General features: G+C 35.2%; 1 protein-coding gene across 2 annotated transcripts; it reads right to left on the bottom strand.

The window, feature by feature from the left end:
• Positions 1-6,492: 6,492 nt before the first annotated feature.
• LOC105036593 (probable uridine nucleosidase 2) lies at positions 6,493-14,191 on the bottom strand. Of its 2 annotated transcripts, none has more exons than XM_073260113.1 (9): positions 14,035-14,191; positions 13,801-13,916; positions 12,363-12,422; positions 11,516-11,701; positions 11,314-11,418; positions 10,346-10,442; positions 8,612-8,719; positions 8,391-8,526; positions 6,493-6,891 (listed from the first exon to the last, which is right to left on the bottom strand). In XM_073260113.1, exons 1-9 carry the CDS (start codon positions 14,084-14,086, stop codon positions 6,783-6,785), a joined length of 969 nt encoding a protein of 322 aa, XP_073116214.1. In that variant the 5' UTR covers positions 14,087-14,191; the 3' UTR covers positions 6,493-6,782. The 2 variants fall into 2 exon arrangements, with proteins under 2 accessions (XP_073116214.1, XP_073116217.1); XM_073260116.1 differs by lacking the exons at positions 13,801-13,916; positions 14,035-14,191 and adding exons at positions 13,473-13,547; positions 13,719-13,735.
• Between the last annotated feature and the right edge of the window lie 47 nt (positions 14,192-14,238).

Genomic DNA, 14,238 nt, shown 5'->3' with positions numbered 1-14,238 from the left:
ATTTCATAAAATTTTAAATATGAGCAAGTTCTTTAATCCTCACCATCCTTTTTTTTATGCTTTAGCTCGATTGATGCCCAATATATCCACTTTCCAATAAAGTACAAATATTTTTCAAATTGTTCAATAATCCTTGCTAGCTCTCGTGATGTTTAGCTAGTAATATAGAAACTAGCACAATGATGGTAGAAGTAGAAATCAAGGTTACAGAATATTATATATATATATATATATATATATAGAGGCCAAGGTAAATGTCGGGTTTAAGAGCATGTAGCAAAAGAGAGAGGGAATGATTTAATACCCAACACTTGCCAAGATCAAGAAGCAGTTGTCATTATAGAACTTGACGTTCCAAAGGATATAAACATTGGTGAAATTTTTAATAGGATTAAATCTATTGTTAGGCCGGTGGATCAATTCAATCATGATCCAACATGCATGAAAGCATATATATATATATATATATATATATATATATATATATATATATATATATATATATATATATATATATATATATATATATATATATATATATATTATATTTTTTTCCTTTTGTTTTTTTTTGTCTTTCTTTGCGCATATCAATTTGTGGTGGGATTAGTCCACCATTGAATTTGTGGATCTAATACAACTAATAATATCTCATAAAGATAGTGTGTAGCCCAACTAACAGGGTTTGTTGTTTGAGAGATGCCCAGTCACGCGGGGAATTGTAATTGAACAACACACAAGACCACGTGGATGGCAGAAGTGTGTGAGCTTGTAGCCAATATGGTAGATTGTGGGAGCTGAGGGGCCGGATAATTTGTGTTGCCACCATCCAAAAAAAGGCCTACTCAAAACTATTCCCAGTCTCTTACCAAAAAAAAAAAAAAAAACTATTCCCAGTCCCAGAAGCAAGGCCAGCGGGAGTCACGCCATTGTTAACAATGGGGGTAATCACCTTCCGCATGGTGGCTGTGATCATGAGTGGAAAAGCATGACAAATGTGACTTTATATCACAATTCCCTTCCAATAATTAGCTAGTATACCTTTTTTTTTTTCTTTTTTTTTTGGGTTGGGGAGACGGGGGTTGTTTGAGGGTGAGGGTGGGGAGGGGGAGGGGGGGATGGAAAGGAGCTGCTTTATTTATGATGAATCAAAGACTGCCAAAAATATAAGGCAGCAACTTTGGTAGAAAAAAAAAATAAAAATCAAAAAGATTTTTTATGTATATATCCTTCTAAATATTTAAATTTATATGAATATTTTTTTAAAATTGATATTTATATGTATACTCTCATAAAATATTTATTTTATATGTATATCATTTTTTTTTCTTATTTTTTTTACATATATACTCATATCATTTAATGTCATTAAAAAATTAATGATTTAAAATTTAAATGACTAAAATATCTTTATGGATATATGTGCAAAAAAAAATTTATAAGAATATATACACAAATAGTAATTTTATGAGGATATTTATACAAATTTGAATGTTTAGAAGGATATACATGTAAAAAAAAATTAATTTAATTTTTATCTATTTCATCTAGATGAATTTAGATCCTCTTACTCTACAATGTAATAACATATTACATAATATAACAACACGATGACGATATTATATAATATTTTATATATTATAATATTTTATTTTATTTTATTTTTATGTAAGATGGGATGATTATGTTCATCCTATAACAACATGATATACCTGTACACTTCACAAAGATATTTTTGATAAAAATTTTTAAAATAAAATAGTATAAATTTTTATTATTATATAATGTCCAAATCTACAACTATATCCACTCTATGCAAATATATAAGTTATTCATCTAATATCAGATTTAGATACTTTTCTTAAAAGTATATTATTGTACATTAGAGAAAATATGGATGGTTATGATCTGTTTATTTTCTAGATAAAATAATTTTAATCTATCATTTGATGAAAAGATCATTTTATCTATGTAAATTAATAAATTAAGTAAATTTATTATTTTTGTTGCATATGTTAATTTTTCTCTATTAGAATAAAGAAAGAATTAACAAATCAAGAGAAGTATGTTCATATTAATTATTTTTTACGTGTATACTCTTCTAAATATTCAAATTTATGTGAATATCTTGATAAAATTACTATTTACATATACATCTTTATATTTTTTTTTATATATTTATCCATAAGGATACTTTAATCATTTTAATGTTAAACTGTTAATTTTTAACGGCGTTAGATGATATAGGTACATATGTAAAAAAAGATATTTTATGAGGGTATACATACAGATATTAATTTTAAAAGGGTATTTATGTAAATTTGAATATTTTAGAGGGTATACATGTAAAAAACTCAAAATCAAAATAAGTATACAAAGATGGGTAACATAAGTAGTAGAAAAAGCTGATAAGCAAATATATACAAAAGTGACATGAACAAAATACGGTAAGTAAGTGTTGGGATTCAAGTATTTAAAAAATAATAAATAGAATAAAAATTATGTTAATGTTAATATCAAAAATTTAGAGAAGTTATATCAATCATAAAAATATCAAAATTTAAGCTGCTGTCGGAAGAGATCCCACCTCTCTTTTGCTTGAGAATAGCCGAGCTCCTGTGCCTCTCCCTATGATCGAGTCACTTTATTCCTGGAGTGAAAGAAATAGAACGAAGACTTTCCGCGAAGAGAGGGTGTGAGAAAGGAAAAGACACTAGTGAAGGTTCTTTAGGACTAGGATCAGGGGCGAATAGCAAAGCGAATGAAGTCAGGCCCAAATACTTAATCACTTCTTGATAGCGTACCAGACTTGACCTGCGTTTTCAGCTGAATCGGCCAAGAGCGAAGCCTCCGATTTCCATTGCTATCTCACCAGTTATTTATTATTGCTCAAACATATTCTATTACCCAACAAGAAAGATGCTACTTCCTTCAAGAGCAAGAGTAGGATTTCTGCATTTACTTGAGAAACTCCCCTCCCTCCCCACTTTGGCTCTTTGGCTGTTGTGCCCGATTTCGATTTGTTTGTAAGAAGCACCTCGAAAGCCTGTTACAAATAAATCCGCTTATTAATTTTATAAATAAGGACCAGCCCTCAATTGGTTGGTAAATGAATTAAGTATAGCTGGTTTTAAGAAGCTGGGGAGATAGGACCAGAAAGGGGAAGGGAAGAAACTATGGCACTAGAAGGTTATCCTCTGGCGAAGATAGAATAAGCACTAGATTCAATCAATCCCATCAATCAACTAAAGAGCAAGATAGTGATTCGACCAAAGCCTACATCCACATAAAAACGAAAGTAAGAAGAAGCTTCTACTATAATAATAGCTTAGTACAAAAAAAAAAAAATTTCTGACATCACATCGAAAATATTGCTTTTGATACAAGAAAAAAGAAATTCAAAGATTAAATAAACCTCCAGAAAAATCCTCTTCGATGGAATAACTCTAATTCGAGGTTGAGCAAACTTCTTCAATCGATGATCTTCAATCTTCTTTCTTGAACGAAGCACTCTCTCCAAGCCTCTCTTCTTCTCTCTTCCTCTTTTTTTTTAGTGGCTCACAATCTCCTCACGATCTCCTCCTTTTTTTTTCTTGCCATTCTGTTCTCACGTTCACAAGGCATCTTTTATAGGCAAAAAAATTAGGACGTTTAGTATGGGATGACCCACCTAAGATCAAGGATGGTGTGGGTGGTGGTAATGAGATCACCGTATTTGATTGCATCAAGATGATCCTATATGATGGTGATTTTAAATCATCCTTACTCCTCAAATCACCATATAACGTGATGATCGAAAATCCACTCTTGAGGATGGTTTCTAACATCACTCCATCACGGTGATCTTATATTAAAATACGTTAACCAAAATACCCTCACGGCTAAGAGACTTTCGGAAAGAAAAAATTATTTTTTTTGCAGTAATATTTTTTTCGCATATGTGGGTGGATAGTTGAAACATCTTCTCCACAGAAGAGAATGAACGCACGTAGATACTTAGGGCATCGTCTCTACGGAAAAGAAAAAAATCCTTCTATCATGCTGGTTAGAAAGAAAAAAAATCTATTTGATTTTATTCTAAAATTTTAATATATAGTATCTGGCTACTTTTCACAAAAAAAAAAAATGAAACTTCTTTCTGATTGTATAATCTTGAAATAGTCTGGTACTCCAAAAAAAATATTTACTGAAATCTATTAGAGGTATAGGTACTAAACACATCTTTTTAGAGTGTCCATTAAGTCGACTTCTTCATGAGACTTCAAAATTCTATTATTTCTATTGATGAACAAATGTTAAGTTCATATTTCTAATCGCACTAGTTAAATACTATATATATTTTTCATCTTCAATTCATGACTGAAATATCGCTTTTCAAGTGAATGTTATAGCTAATCAACTTGTTCAGTAGATAATATAAAAAAATACATCTGTGATATGTCAGAAATATTTTTGATATTATATGATCTGTGATCTTGAATTTTCGTAGCATATCAAATAAGTTGCTTGTATATATCTAAAAATTTTTAATTACTGTATTATAATAAATCAAATATTATGATCTTAGATTATTGGAGGTTAGAACATCTCAAAATTTAGATTACCAATGATCCAGAATCATCAAGCATCCGCCGAAGACTTTTACGGACTAGAGCAGAATTCCGCGTGCCCTGTCGTGGCTTTTCCGTGCGCTTTAGTTTCCCGCGCATAGGGCAATAAGAGTTCCGTTACGGACTTTCGTTTTATTTATTCATTTTTAACGGTAGGTCCCATCCACACCAACGGTAAGACCTATGGAAACGAATTAAGCAGAAGAACGGCCAGTAACAGCCGATGATGAAGTGGAGGCGGCGGAGAGAGAAAGCCGCAAGCCCAGGAAATAATACAGAGTGGGTAAAGAATACGATGACTTAGCCCGGAACTGGAGCCGACATATACATGGGAATAAAGAGCATGTATCAGCAACATGTATGAATAAGAAGCATGCACCAGCAGCATGTAAGATAAAACCTCCAGTTAATGTGTATAAGAAGCATGTACCAACAACATATATGCTAAAACCTCCAGGCAGTTGATGAAGCCAATAAAGGGGAAAGGATGATGCACTCCATGTACAATTGCTGGATACTTGAGTTTTATTGAATTGTTCGACTTGCATTATACCATTTAAAGGAGCAGAACCAGAAGAGTGATAAATAGTTGCTACAGTCATGTATAAGAAGAAGGTAGATCCGTGCATGGCACAATTGAAGAGTCCGGCACACAATTGAAGAACATAGTGATAGCACATAAAACAACGATAATGACCGGAACAAAAGAAGGAAAGCAATTGAATTAAGCAAGAGGATAGCATCCCTTGCTAGCATACTCTTATTAACTAATATTATTAAAAGCACCGGCTCTTGCAAAGATCATGCCTTCCAAGGATATCAAGTGGCTTTCATCTTTTCTTATCCTCTACAGATCAATTCCTAGCATGAAACCAACCACATCCGTGGGTTCAGATTGGTCAGGGAGATGGCAGTGGTAGAGCACCCGAAAGCCCACAGGTTGAGGTAGTAAATTAATTTTGTTAGTAAGAGCATGCTTGGTCAGAGAGAGCAGGCCTCTGGAATAGAAATGAGTGAGCTCATTCTAAGTATTTGGTTGGAAGGATCTTATTTTAACCCTCACTCTCCTCTAATATCTAAATTTCATTTCGATTCCGATCACGAATCAAATTCATCGTTATAGAATATCACCATTCTAATTCTCATTCCAATTCTAATTCCGATCTCAAACCTAAGGCAACCTAAGCTTTTTCTTCTTTTTTTTTTTTTTGTTTACCAACAAATTGATATGATTGGAATTTCTTTTACTGGATCATTATTTAATTGCATGTGTAGAAACTATGGGCTCTTCCAGGATAACACCGGTTATGAATATGGTTTTTCCGATTGCAACAAAAAGTTTGTGCCAATAATGTGTATTATGTAGCACTTTATCCTGCATTTCTCGGCCTTATTAGAGTTGATCGGTAGGGCGTTCATTTAACTGGATAAGTATGGAAAAAACCTGAATGCAAAGTCTCAAAATTCGTTGATGAACCAAGCTTTGAGGTGCCAATTTTAAATTTTCAATATTATTGAGTGGATTCTTCAGTTATTCATGTTCCCAATTAATCTGATAGCCCTCTCATCTTCGTTTTGACTGAAAAATTTTGTTGCTATTGTAGGATTGCCTATGCTAATGCCATAAGCTCAAGTTCTTAAAACAGAATCGCTTGGGGAAATCTGACAGGAGTGAAATGAAGCAAGAATGCACCCTACATGGGGAAATCTGCCTTCTTAGTGTGGCCAGTGTTCACTAAACTTAAAAACTTTGTGAGATTTGGATCTTTGCTGTCCTCAAGTAAGCACTCCATCATTGAACTTACAAATCACCAAACTACGAGGAGTACTTCATGGCACTACAATTCCTGAATTGCATGTAACAATCTCATTGCACCGAGAAATCTGTACCAAAAGAGTCTGTTGAATATGCTTAAAAATTCCAAAATGTTCCTCAATATCTGATTGCATGCCATTATCTTAGAGTACTGGGGAGTTATCATATCGATCCCTTCTTTTGTCACAGAATATGAAGTAAAAGAAAACTATTACAAATGCAACTCATTGATCACAGACTCAGTTGCCATACCATCAGTAATAGAGATGTTTTGTAGAAGCAATCAACCAGCTGATGACCAGCTTCTGGCCACTTCTTGTTTCCCTAGCTGCAATATCTTCCAGCATGGATCAATGTTGCTAAGAGTTCATGAGCCTATCCATGACCAGCTCAACGATGGCAGGAGCATTGACCGTGACAGCAACTTTCACAGTTGGCTTATTGGACCACCCTGTGATTTCGCCATACCTGGAATGTTTTGACAAGCAAATCATAGTAAGTCGAAAGATCGACAATTCAGTAGTACAACCCTGTTGTACATCCAAAATTTCTTTACAGAAGGACATGAAAACCCTTCTGTTTTTATCAATTTACAGGAAGAAACCCATTGTCGGCACAATTATCTTTAATTAGAAGTAGCAATGGATGAATTTATCATGACCATATGAACATAAATGCAAGATGTGATTGTGTGTGTGTGTGTGCGTACGTGTGTCACACACACATATGCAGTAGATGTATGGATCTTGACAATATGAGCAAGAATGTAGGACAGAATCGTTGATGCAGTGGAAATTGTCTGCCTTCCATGCGTGCACAATCTCATGTAGCATTGACTTGGACTGATAGGAATTGAACAACCATCACAATAACCAACAAGCTTTGTCCTTCCTTCAGGTCTGTTTTATGAATCTATCTTCAGTATTCTTATGCAAATACACTCATTGGCCTTATTCCATTCATGAAACAAATTTATCTCCATAGAGTAAGCAGTTTTATGCAAAATTACAGGTGCTTAGACGCTCCTTCGAATATTCAACTATCCATTTAAGATGTGCAAATGATCAGTGAGTGCTGATGCATTTTAAAGTACCAATGAGTTCCATGACATGACTAATATTGTTGGATTCTTTTTTAAATGTCCAAGAACAAAACCAATTACAATAGTATTAAGCTATATAAGATTTCTATTTTGCATCAAAATCATTTATACATTAATAAACAGAGATCATTTCCACAATGGTGATGTCCATCTTCACATTAAAGTATGAGGAAGTTGTCAAGTGTCGTATGAAATGATAATGTGCGTTAGAATTTAATGTCATATGACATTTATATTGGTACTGCTTATAAGACTGGCAAACAAACAGGACTTGTGTTGTTTTGGCTAAAATTGCATTAGTTTTGTCCAATCCAGACATTAACTTCATGGCTCCTAGCCTGAAAAACCAGCAAACTTATATTCAAAGTCTGCAACACCTACAAGCTACCTTTTCTGCAGTTGATTTCTGGAATCTCATCATGATCTTTGCAGGGAAATGGACTAGAAATTTTTATTATGAAAGTACTTTGCTGTTAATTTTGTAAGTAACCCTAGCATTATGTGATTATCTGTCTCATCATTACCATATATCATCTGACATCCAAATCAACTATCTAATAATAAAATTTGGAATTTTATGCTTGCTTCTGTAGCTTAACCATGAGAAGAACTTAAGAGGTCCACTGATCTGGTATATATTGCATTAGTGTTACCTACATCACAACTGTGATCTTTGATATCAAAATAAACTCAATTAACCACAAAAGTAGTTTTAGGAGAATGTTGATAAATGCATATCAGCATGTGACAGGAAGATACAAATGGATTATACTACAATAAGCTCATTATCTGTTTAATTTCTCATTCGCTTCTATTATTGTTAAACACGCCTGTGATTAATCTCTACATAGCAAAATCTGCTGACCTTTTCTTGGTATTATCAAATATTGTAAGGCCTCTTGTGATGCCACTTGTCTGAACCCGCACCACACCTTCAATATAAGTCAACAGTGATGGATTGACTGCTGCAAGAAGTGCTGTTGGGTCGTGAAGGTAGACAGCTGCATCCAAAAGACATCCATCAAAACACTATAATTTGTGCTGCCTTTGCATCATTTCGGAATAATTTCTCCTTCCACAACGAACCTTGTGTTGAATAGGCTTCACGGTGATATGAAAAGTAAATCCCTAAGATCTTGCACAGGTATTGAGCATATTTGCCTTTTGATAGTGCAAGCTTGTTTCGATCAGCTTCTGCAATGATGTCAAAATGTTACTTATTCAATGAGAAAATAGATAATGCAGCACCATCAACTTTAAATGTCATTATTATTGCATGGATTTTAATAAAAAGGCCTGTCACGACTAACTGTTTCTGTAGTTGTTGATAATCAATTCATAATGAGTTTGACATCAGGAATGACATTTACGATCCTTAATTACAACCTAAACAGGATATGTAAATGATTATAGACTGAGGAGAAGAAATAAGGAAAATCAGCAGGCTATATGATGGCAAATGCCCTGTGCGCTGGTCATAAAGATTATGACAATAATTGCCATGTTGAGTCAATGCTCCACGAAAGTAAGAACTCTGAATAAAGGCTCAAGGCCAGACCATCTGCAGCTAACATTATTGTTATGTGAATCATACTTCAATGAATTTAATCTTGAATATATTAGATCAAAGAATAACTAATGATAACTAGAATCTTCAAGACCCCAGAGGAAGTAACTTCTCAAATTTGGTTATCATATTTATCAAGGCAATTGAAAGATATAGGATAATCCTTTCTTGCTAGATAGGGCATTTACATATAGTACGCCCATTAGGACAGATTGAATGGCAAAATGTGTTAAGAAGCTTATGTAAGTAGATACACATGTTTTCCGTCACAGAGGAGCATCGTATGGCGAAACAACACAAATTCATGATCAGGTTGCCAAAGAGATTAGAAAGGGGTTTGCCATACCGGGCCGAACCGCCCGGTATGGGGCGTGCTGAACCATCCCGACGGGGAACCGAGACGGTTCCGGCATGCAAAACGATACATGCCGTTTTCGGGAAGAAAAAGAAAGGAAGAGAGAGAAATAGAGAGAGAGAGGGAGGGAGGAAAAAAAAGAAGGAAGGGGATCCGCCGGAGGCCCTCCGGCGGGCAACGGTGGCCGTCGGGCGGTGGAACGGCCTCCCGCGGCTCCGCGCGGGGAACAGGGGCGGATCGCCCCTGTTTCTCAGATTTTTTTTTTTAAATTTTTTTTTCAAAACGAAGTCAACAAGTGGTTTGCCGACTTCACTTAATTAAGTCAGCAAACCACTTGCCGACTTCATTTTGAAAAAGCTTTTTTAAAAAAAAAATCGAAAAACAAGGACGGATCGCCCCTGTTCTCCGCGTGGAGCCGTTCCGCCGCCCGACGGCCACGGCTGTCCACCGGAGGGCCTCCGGCGGATTCCCTTCCTTCTTTTTCTTCCTCTCTCCCTCTCTCTCTCTCTCTATTTCTCTCTCTTTCTCTCTTTTTCTTTCCAGGTTTCCTTCGTCGGTTCGCCTCGGTTCGGAACGGAACGGAGGTGTACCGTATCGTACCGTCGGCTGGCCGATCCGGCCATCGGTACCGGTACAGAAAACCTTGTTAGAAACATTTACAAGTAAAATAACAAGTATTCTTTTGGACTATTTACATTTTATAAAGAGTTATCCTATGATTTTATGGTAAAAATCTACATCCGTGAATAAATTAATTTTTAACGTTTTTGACAAGTGTTCTCCTGAGAAAAAACAGCAGAATATTTTCCTGACAGATAAAACAAAATGTTTTAATTTTGACAGCATAAACATTACATTACAAATAAAAAAAAAGCAGTCATCTGATTTGAAAGTTTACCTGTCAGAACAACTTGGTGTGTTACATTTATTCCCACAGCCAAAATATCAGCTCCACTAGTGAACACAATATCAGCAGCATCTGGATCACCAAAGATCTGCTTCTCCAATTGCAGAAACAAATATAAGATGATGGTCTGTCTTTTTAAGAAAAGTCAACTTTTGGTAAAAAAGTAAGAATAATTAACAGTCATATTTCACTCATAGAAACATGTGCTCGATATACAGCTCACACTGAGCAAACACTGGCTGGAACAAACAGAACATAAAAGTCCATTCATCTAAACCAGTTATTTTGATATATATTGCTTAAGTTAAACAAGCAGATAATTCATATGACATACTTATCTTAGAAGATGATAGCATGAACCCTGTTAACTTATCTTCATAACGATAGAAATGTGCTGTATTGTATGGAAGGCGACCATCCTCTTGATTGCATAATGAAAGTAAACTCTTCACTTTAACAGAATAAGAATTGAATCTTACAGGCTCAAAAGGAATTCTATCAAATGAATGTTTTGTACAATCAGAAAAGTAAAGCTAAGGTGGACCAGTGTACTCAGCAAATATTTGACTTGACATGTTGCCTCAGCTTTAAGCTGTCGAAGTTTCAGTCTTCAGTCTCTTCTCTATAAGATCTTATAGTCTAATTTCTTGAAGAAAGCAAAATGGAAAACTGACAATTCAATATCTTCCTATGTGCATCATAGAAGGGATGCCTATGAAATGCCCACAGGGCATGCTAAAATATCAATGGTATTTCTGAGTTTACCAGAGTTGAATAAATTACCTTTCTGGTCTGCAAATGTTATGCAATAATATAATTATGAATTTGAGTTCTTGTAAATATTTGAAAGTGAAGTGAGGCGATCACATTAAATTATGGAAATCCAAAGTTACACCAACCATAGATGCATGCATCATATGAATAAACATACAAAAGTTGCCAGGAAAGATTAGGCATACATTAGCCTCTGCTGCTGGATTGACATTCCCATTCACTGAAAATGCACCACCAAGAAGAACAATTTGCCCTATCTTTTTAGGAAATGCAGGATCAAGTTCAATGGCCTGATTCAATAGCGAGAAGAGCTAGAAAAAGTTAACTAAAGATAGTATATTCAGAGTATTATGTTCACAATACAAGTCAACTGAACAACAAACTGACCAAGGCAACATTTGTAAGTGGGCCAAGTGCAACCACAGTAACTTTTCCAGGATAAAGATTCGCCTGTTCAACCAGAAAAGCAGCAGCAGACTGATCAATGGGCTTCCCTTTAGGTGGAGGAAAGTTCAGGTTTCCAAGACCATCCGCACCATGGACGAAATCGGCAATTCTAAGCTTTGTACCTTTCTGGACACATTTAGAAAACAAAGTAAGTAATATTCTTCCAAGATTTAATCTATATTTTGATTAATAATTTTGGAAACAAAAATATCAGTGCAGAAGAAAGGATCTACTGCATGCTCACATAAGTAGATGCACAGGAAATTAAATACAATTTACATACTCATACATACACTGGAGGAGACACAACTAGCTTACTGTTTATGCTCATTTGCATGCATTAATAAAACTGAAAGCCAGCTTGTTCACAAAAGCAGGTGGGAAACGTAAGTGTCAATAAAGTCTAAATTTGCAACTGAAAAAGCGTGCAGGTAACTCCATGCACTGAGAAGTCAAAGAACTGCCCTTTGAACTAGAAAAATTAAGAAATTTTGACCAGAACTCAAGATATTGACAAACTTTTGCTGCAAGGAGCCCCACAGAACTTTTTATGTTCAAGGATTCTCAATATAGATGGATTTGAATATATATAACAAGTTGGCATGTAAACATCCTAGTCTGAATGTACAAGTGTAAACATTGCTACAGTCAATCCTAGTTCCAGCTCTTTTAATAAATATCACTATTTACGTACAACAATTTGATCTAGATCAAGAAAGAAGAGAAAGACCAACAAGTGTTTTTCCAGCAGCAGCCACAAAGTAATAATATATTGATCACTACATACCGTGATTGTCACATGAGATCCCTCAGCCACTGGAATATCTGTCCGCCCTGCGATCTCCAACTAAACCAGTTGGAAAAAAAAAAGAAGAAGAGAAACAAATGAAATTTAAATTATTACTTTCATACACACCAATCTAAATGTACCAAAAAAATACACCAAATAACCTACAAGAAATGGTTATTCTTAAAATTGATAGATAACATTTCTGAAGCAGAATTTAGTGTTTATACAAAAAAAAAAAAAAAAAAAAAAAAAAAAAGTAAAATGTGTAATGATATAGTAGACAGCACTCCTCTCAAAAGATACACTAGACAGTGGGTTATATTCTCATGCATACAAATATCCACAGCATATGGTCCTTGATTGCACTAACAGGACATCAATCTCTTCGGTAGGACTCTCCCTATTGCTAGAATGATACCTCATCCCTCAAGTTCATAAGTTTGTGAATATGATCCTTCTTTATGACTATGTCGAGGGTAGATGTGCAATAAGAAATAATTTATAAGGTTATATGTATCAATAATTAATTTGTCAGGGCATGTGTAATTTCAAATATTGATAATGGAATACATACAAAGGACCTAATAAAAGGATGAATTTTAAGTTAACTACTGACCATATAGTGGAGGCTAAATTTCCAGTACAGACCTTAGTGAAATAAGTAAGGGAGTTTGAAACTGATGCACCATCCCATGATCTACATCAGCTGTTTCTAATTACTATAGTGCTGTCATAGCAGAACTTCCTATGGTTGTCCTATGTTGCTAACTATATAGTACTTATGCGATACACAATCATATAAACTTGTTACCAAATGCCCAGGGTTTATACTTGGTTTGATTTGGATTGTTCATGAAGACTAGAAAAACAAAGAAGAAATATGATAACTGGTAATTACTTGCCAAACACCACAACAGATCATGGAATGGTTTACCAGCTTAAGTACCTATCATCAAGCTAAATCCCCCAGCCAGCCCTACATCACTGCATTAGAGATCTTGTAAATCTAAAAATTTCAATTTATGGTATCAAAATGTAAACCATCTCCATCAGGATTAGCAAAACTCATATCCCAAATGGTTGAGAAGCTCAGCCACATAATTGTACCATATGGTAGATCAGTGCTTCTCAAATGATCATCGAAGATGATGCTTTGGTAATGGTGGCTTTTGGTAGCTCTCACTGCAATTTGAATCAAATACTACATAAACTTCCACTCCCTTTTTTTTTTCCAATTCAATTATTGTTATGAAATTGAATTGGTTTTCGTACGTAACAGAAAATATTCGACCCTTTCAGAAGATCAATTCAAAAAGAAGAAGAAGAAGAAGAAGAAGAAGAATCTCCCCTAACCAGAAGAGCAGTTCATCAATTTTCCAGACCAGATGCAAAAGATCCACAAGAAAAAAGATGATTCATGGGAGAGGTTAATTACCAAATGCAACGCATTTCTTGTGGCTAGCGTGGTATAGACATTCCCATATATCGTCGTCAGCCCAATCACCTCTATCTCTGGCGAGTTCAGCGCCACAAATATCGCCATCGCATCATCTGAACACAAACTCACATCGACACAAATTTTACCAAGCAAAACCCAAAAACAATAGATTGGAAGCAAGAAATTATGGGTTTTTCTACTCATTTTTGGAGATCAAGGTTAGGTTTTTACCAATTCCGGGATCGGTGTCGATGACGACCTTATTCCTCTCGTCTTCGCCCATGGTTGTGGCACAGCTCAGAGAACACTAGCGCACGATGTGGAGTTTCTTTCTACCCGCTTCCACTTCTGGCTCCTACCCTTTCAAATAATGACCAAACAACCACAGGCGTTGGGAGAGCGCAACGAATCTCCGCCGTCCATTTCCTGTCCCAC

This window comes from Elaeis guineensis, chromosome 1 (genome assembly GCF_000442705.2).
Source record: "Elaeis guineensis isolate ETL-2024a chromosome 1, EG11, whole genome shotgun sequence".
Lineage (NCBI taxonomy): Eukaryota > Viridiplantae > Streptophyta > Magnoliopsida > Arecales > Arecaceae > Elaeis > Elaeis guineensis.
This window is presented reverse-complemented; position numbering and strand designations above follow the sequence as displayed.

Bases quoted from the DNA above. Each gene is read 5' to 3' on its own strand.
- LOC105036593 (XM_073260113.1), bottom strand. From the start codon at position 14,086: ATGGGCGAAGACGAGAGGAATAAGGTCGTCATCGACACCGATCCCGGA. The intron at 11,702-12,362 runs GTATGTAGTGAT...AAATGTGTCCAG, and splicing joins GATCTCATGTGACAATCACG to AAAGGTACAAAGCTTAGAAT. The intron at 8,527-8,611 runs GTTCGTTGTGGA...TTTTGGATGCAG, and splicing joins TGAAGCCTATTCAACACAAG to CTGTCTACCTTCACGACCCA.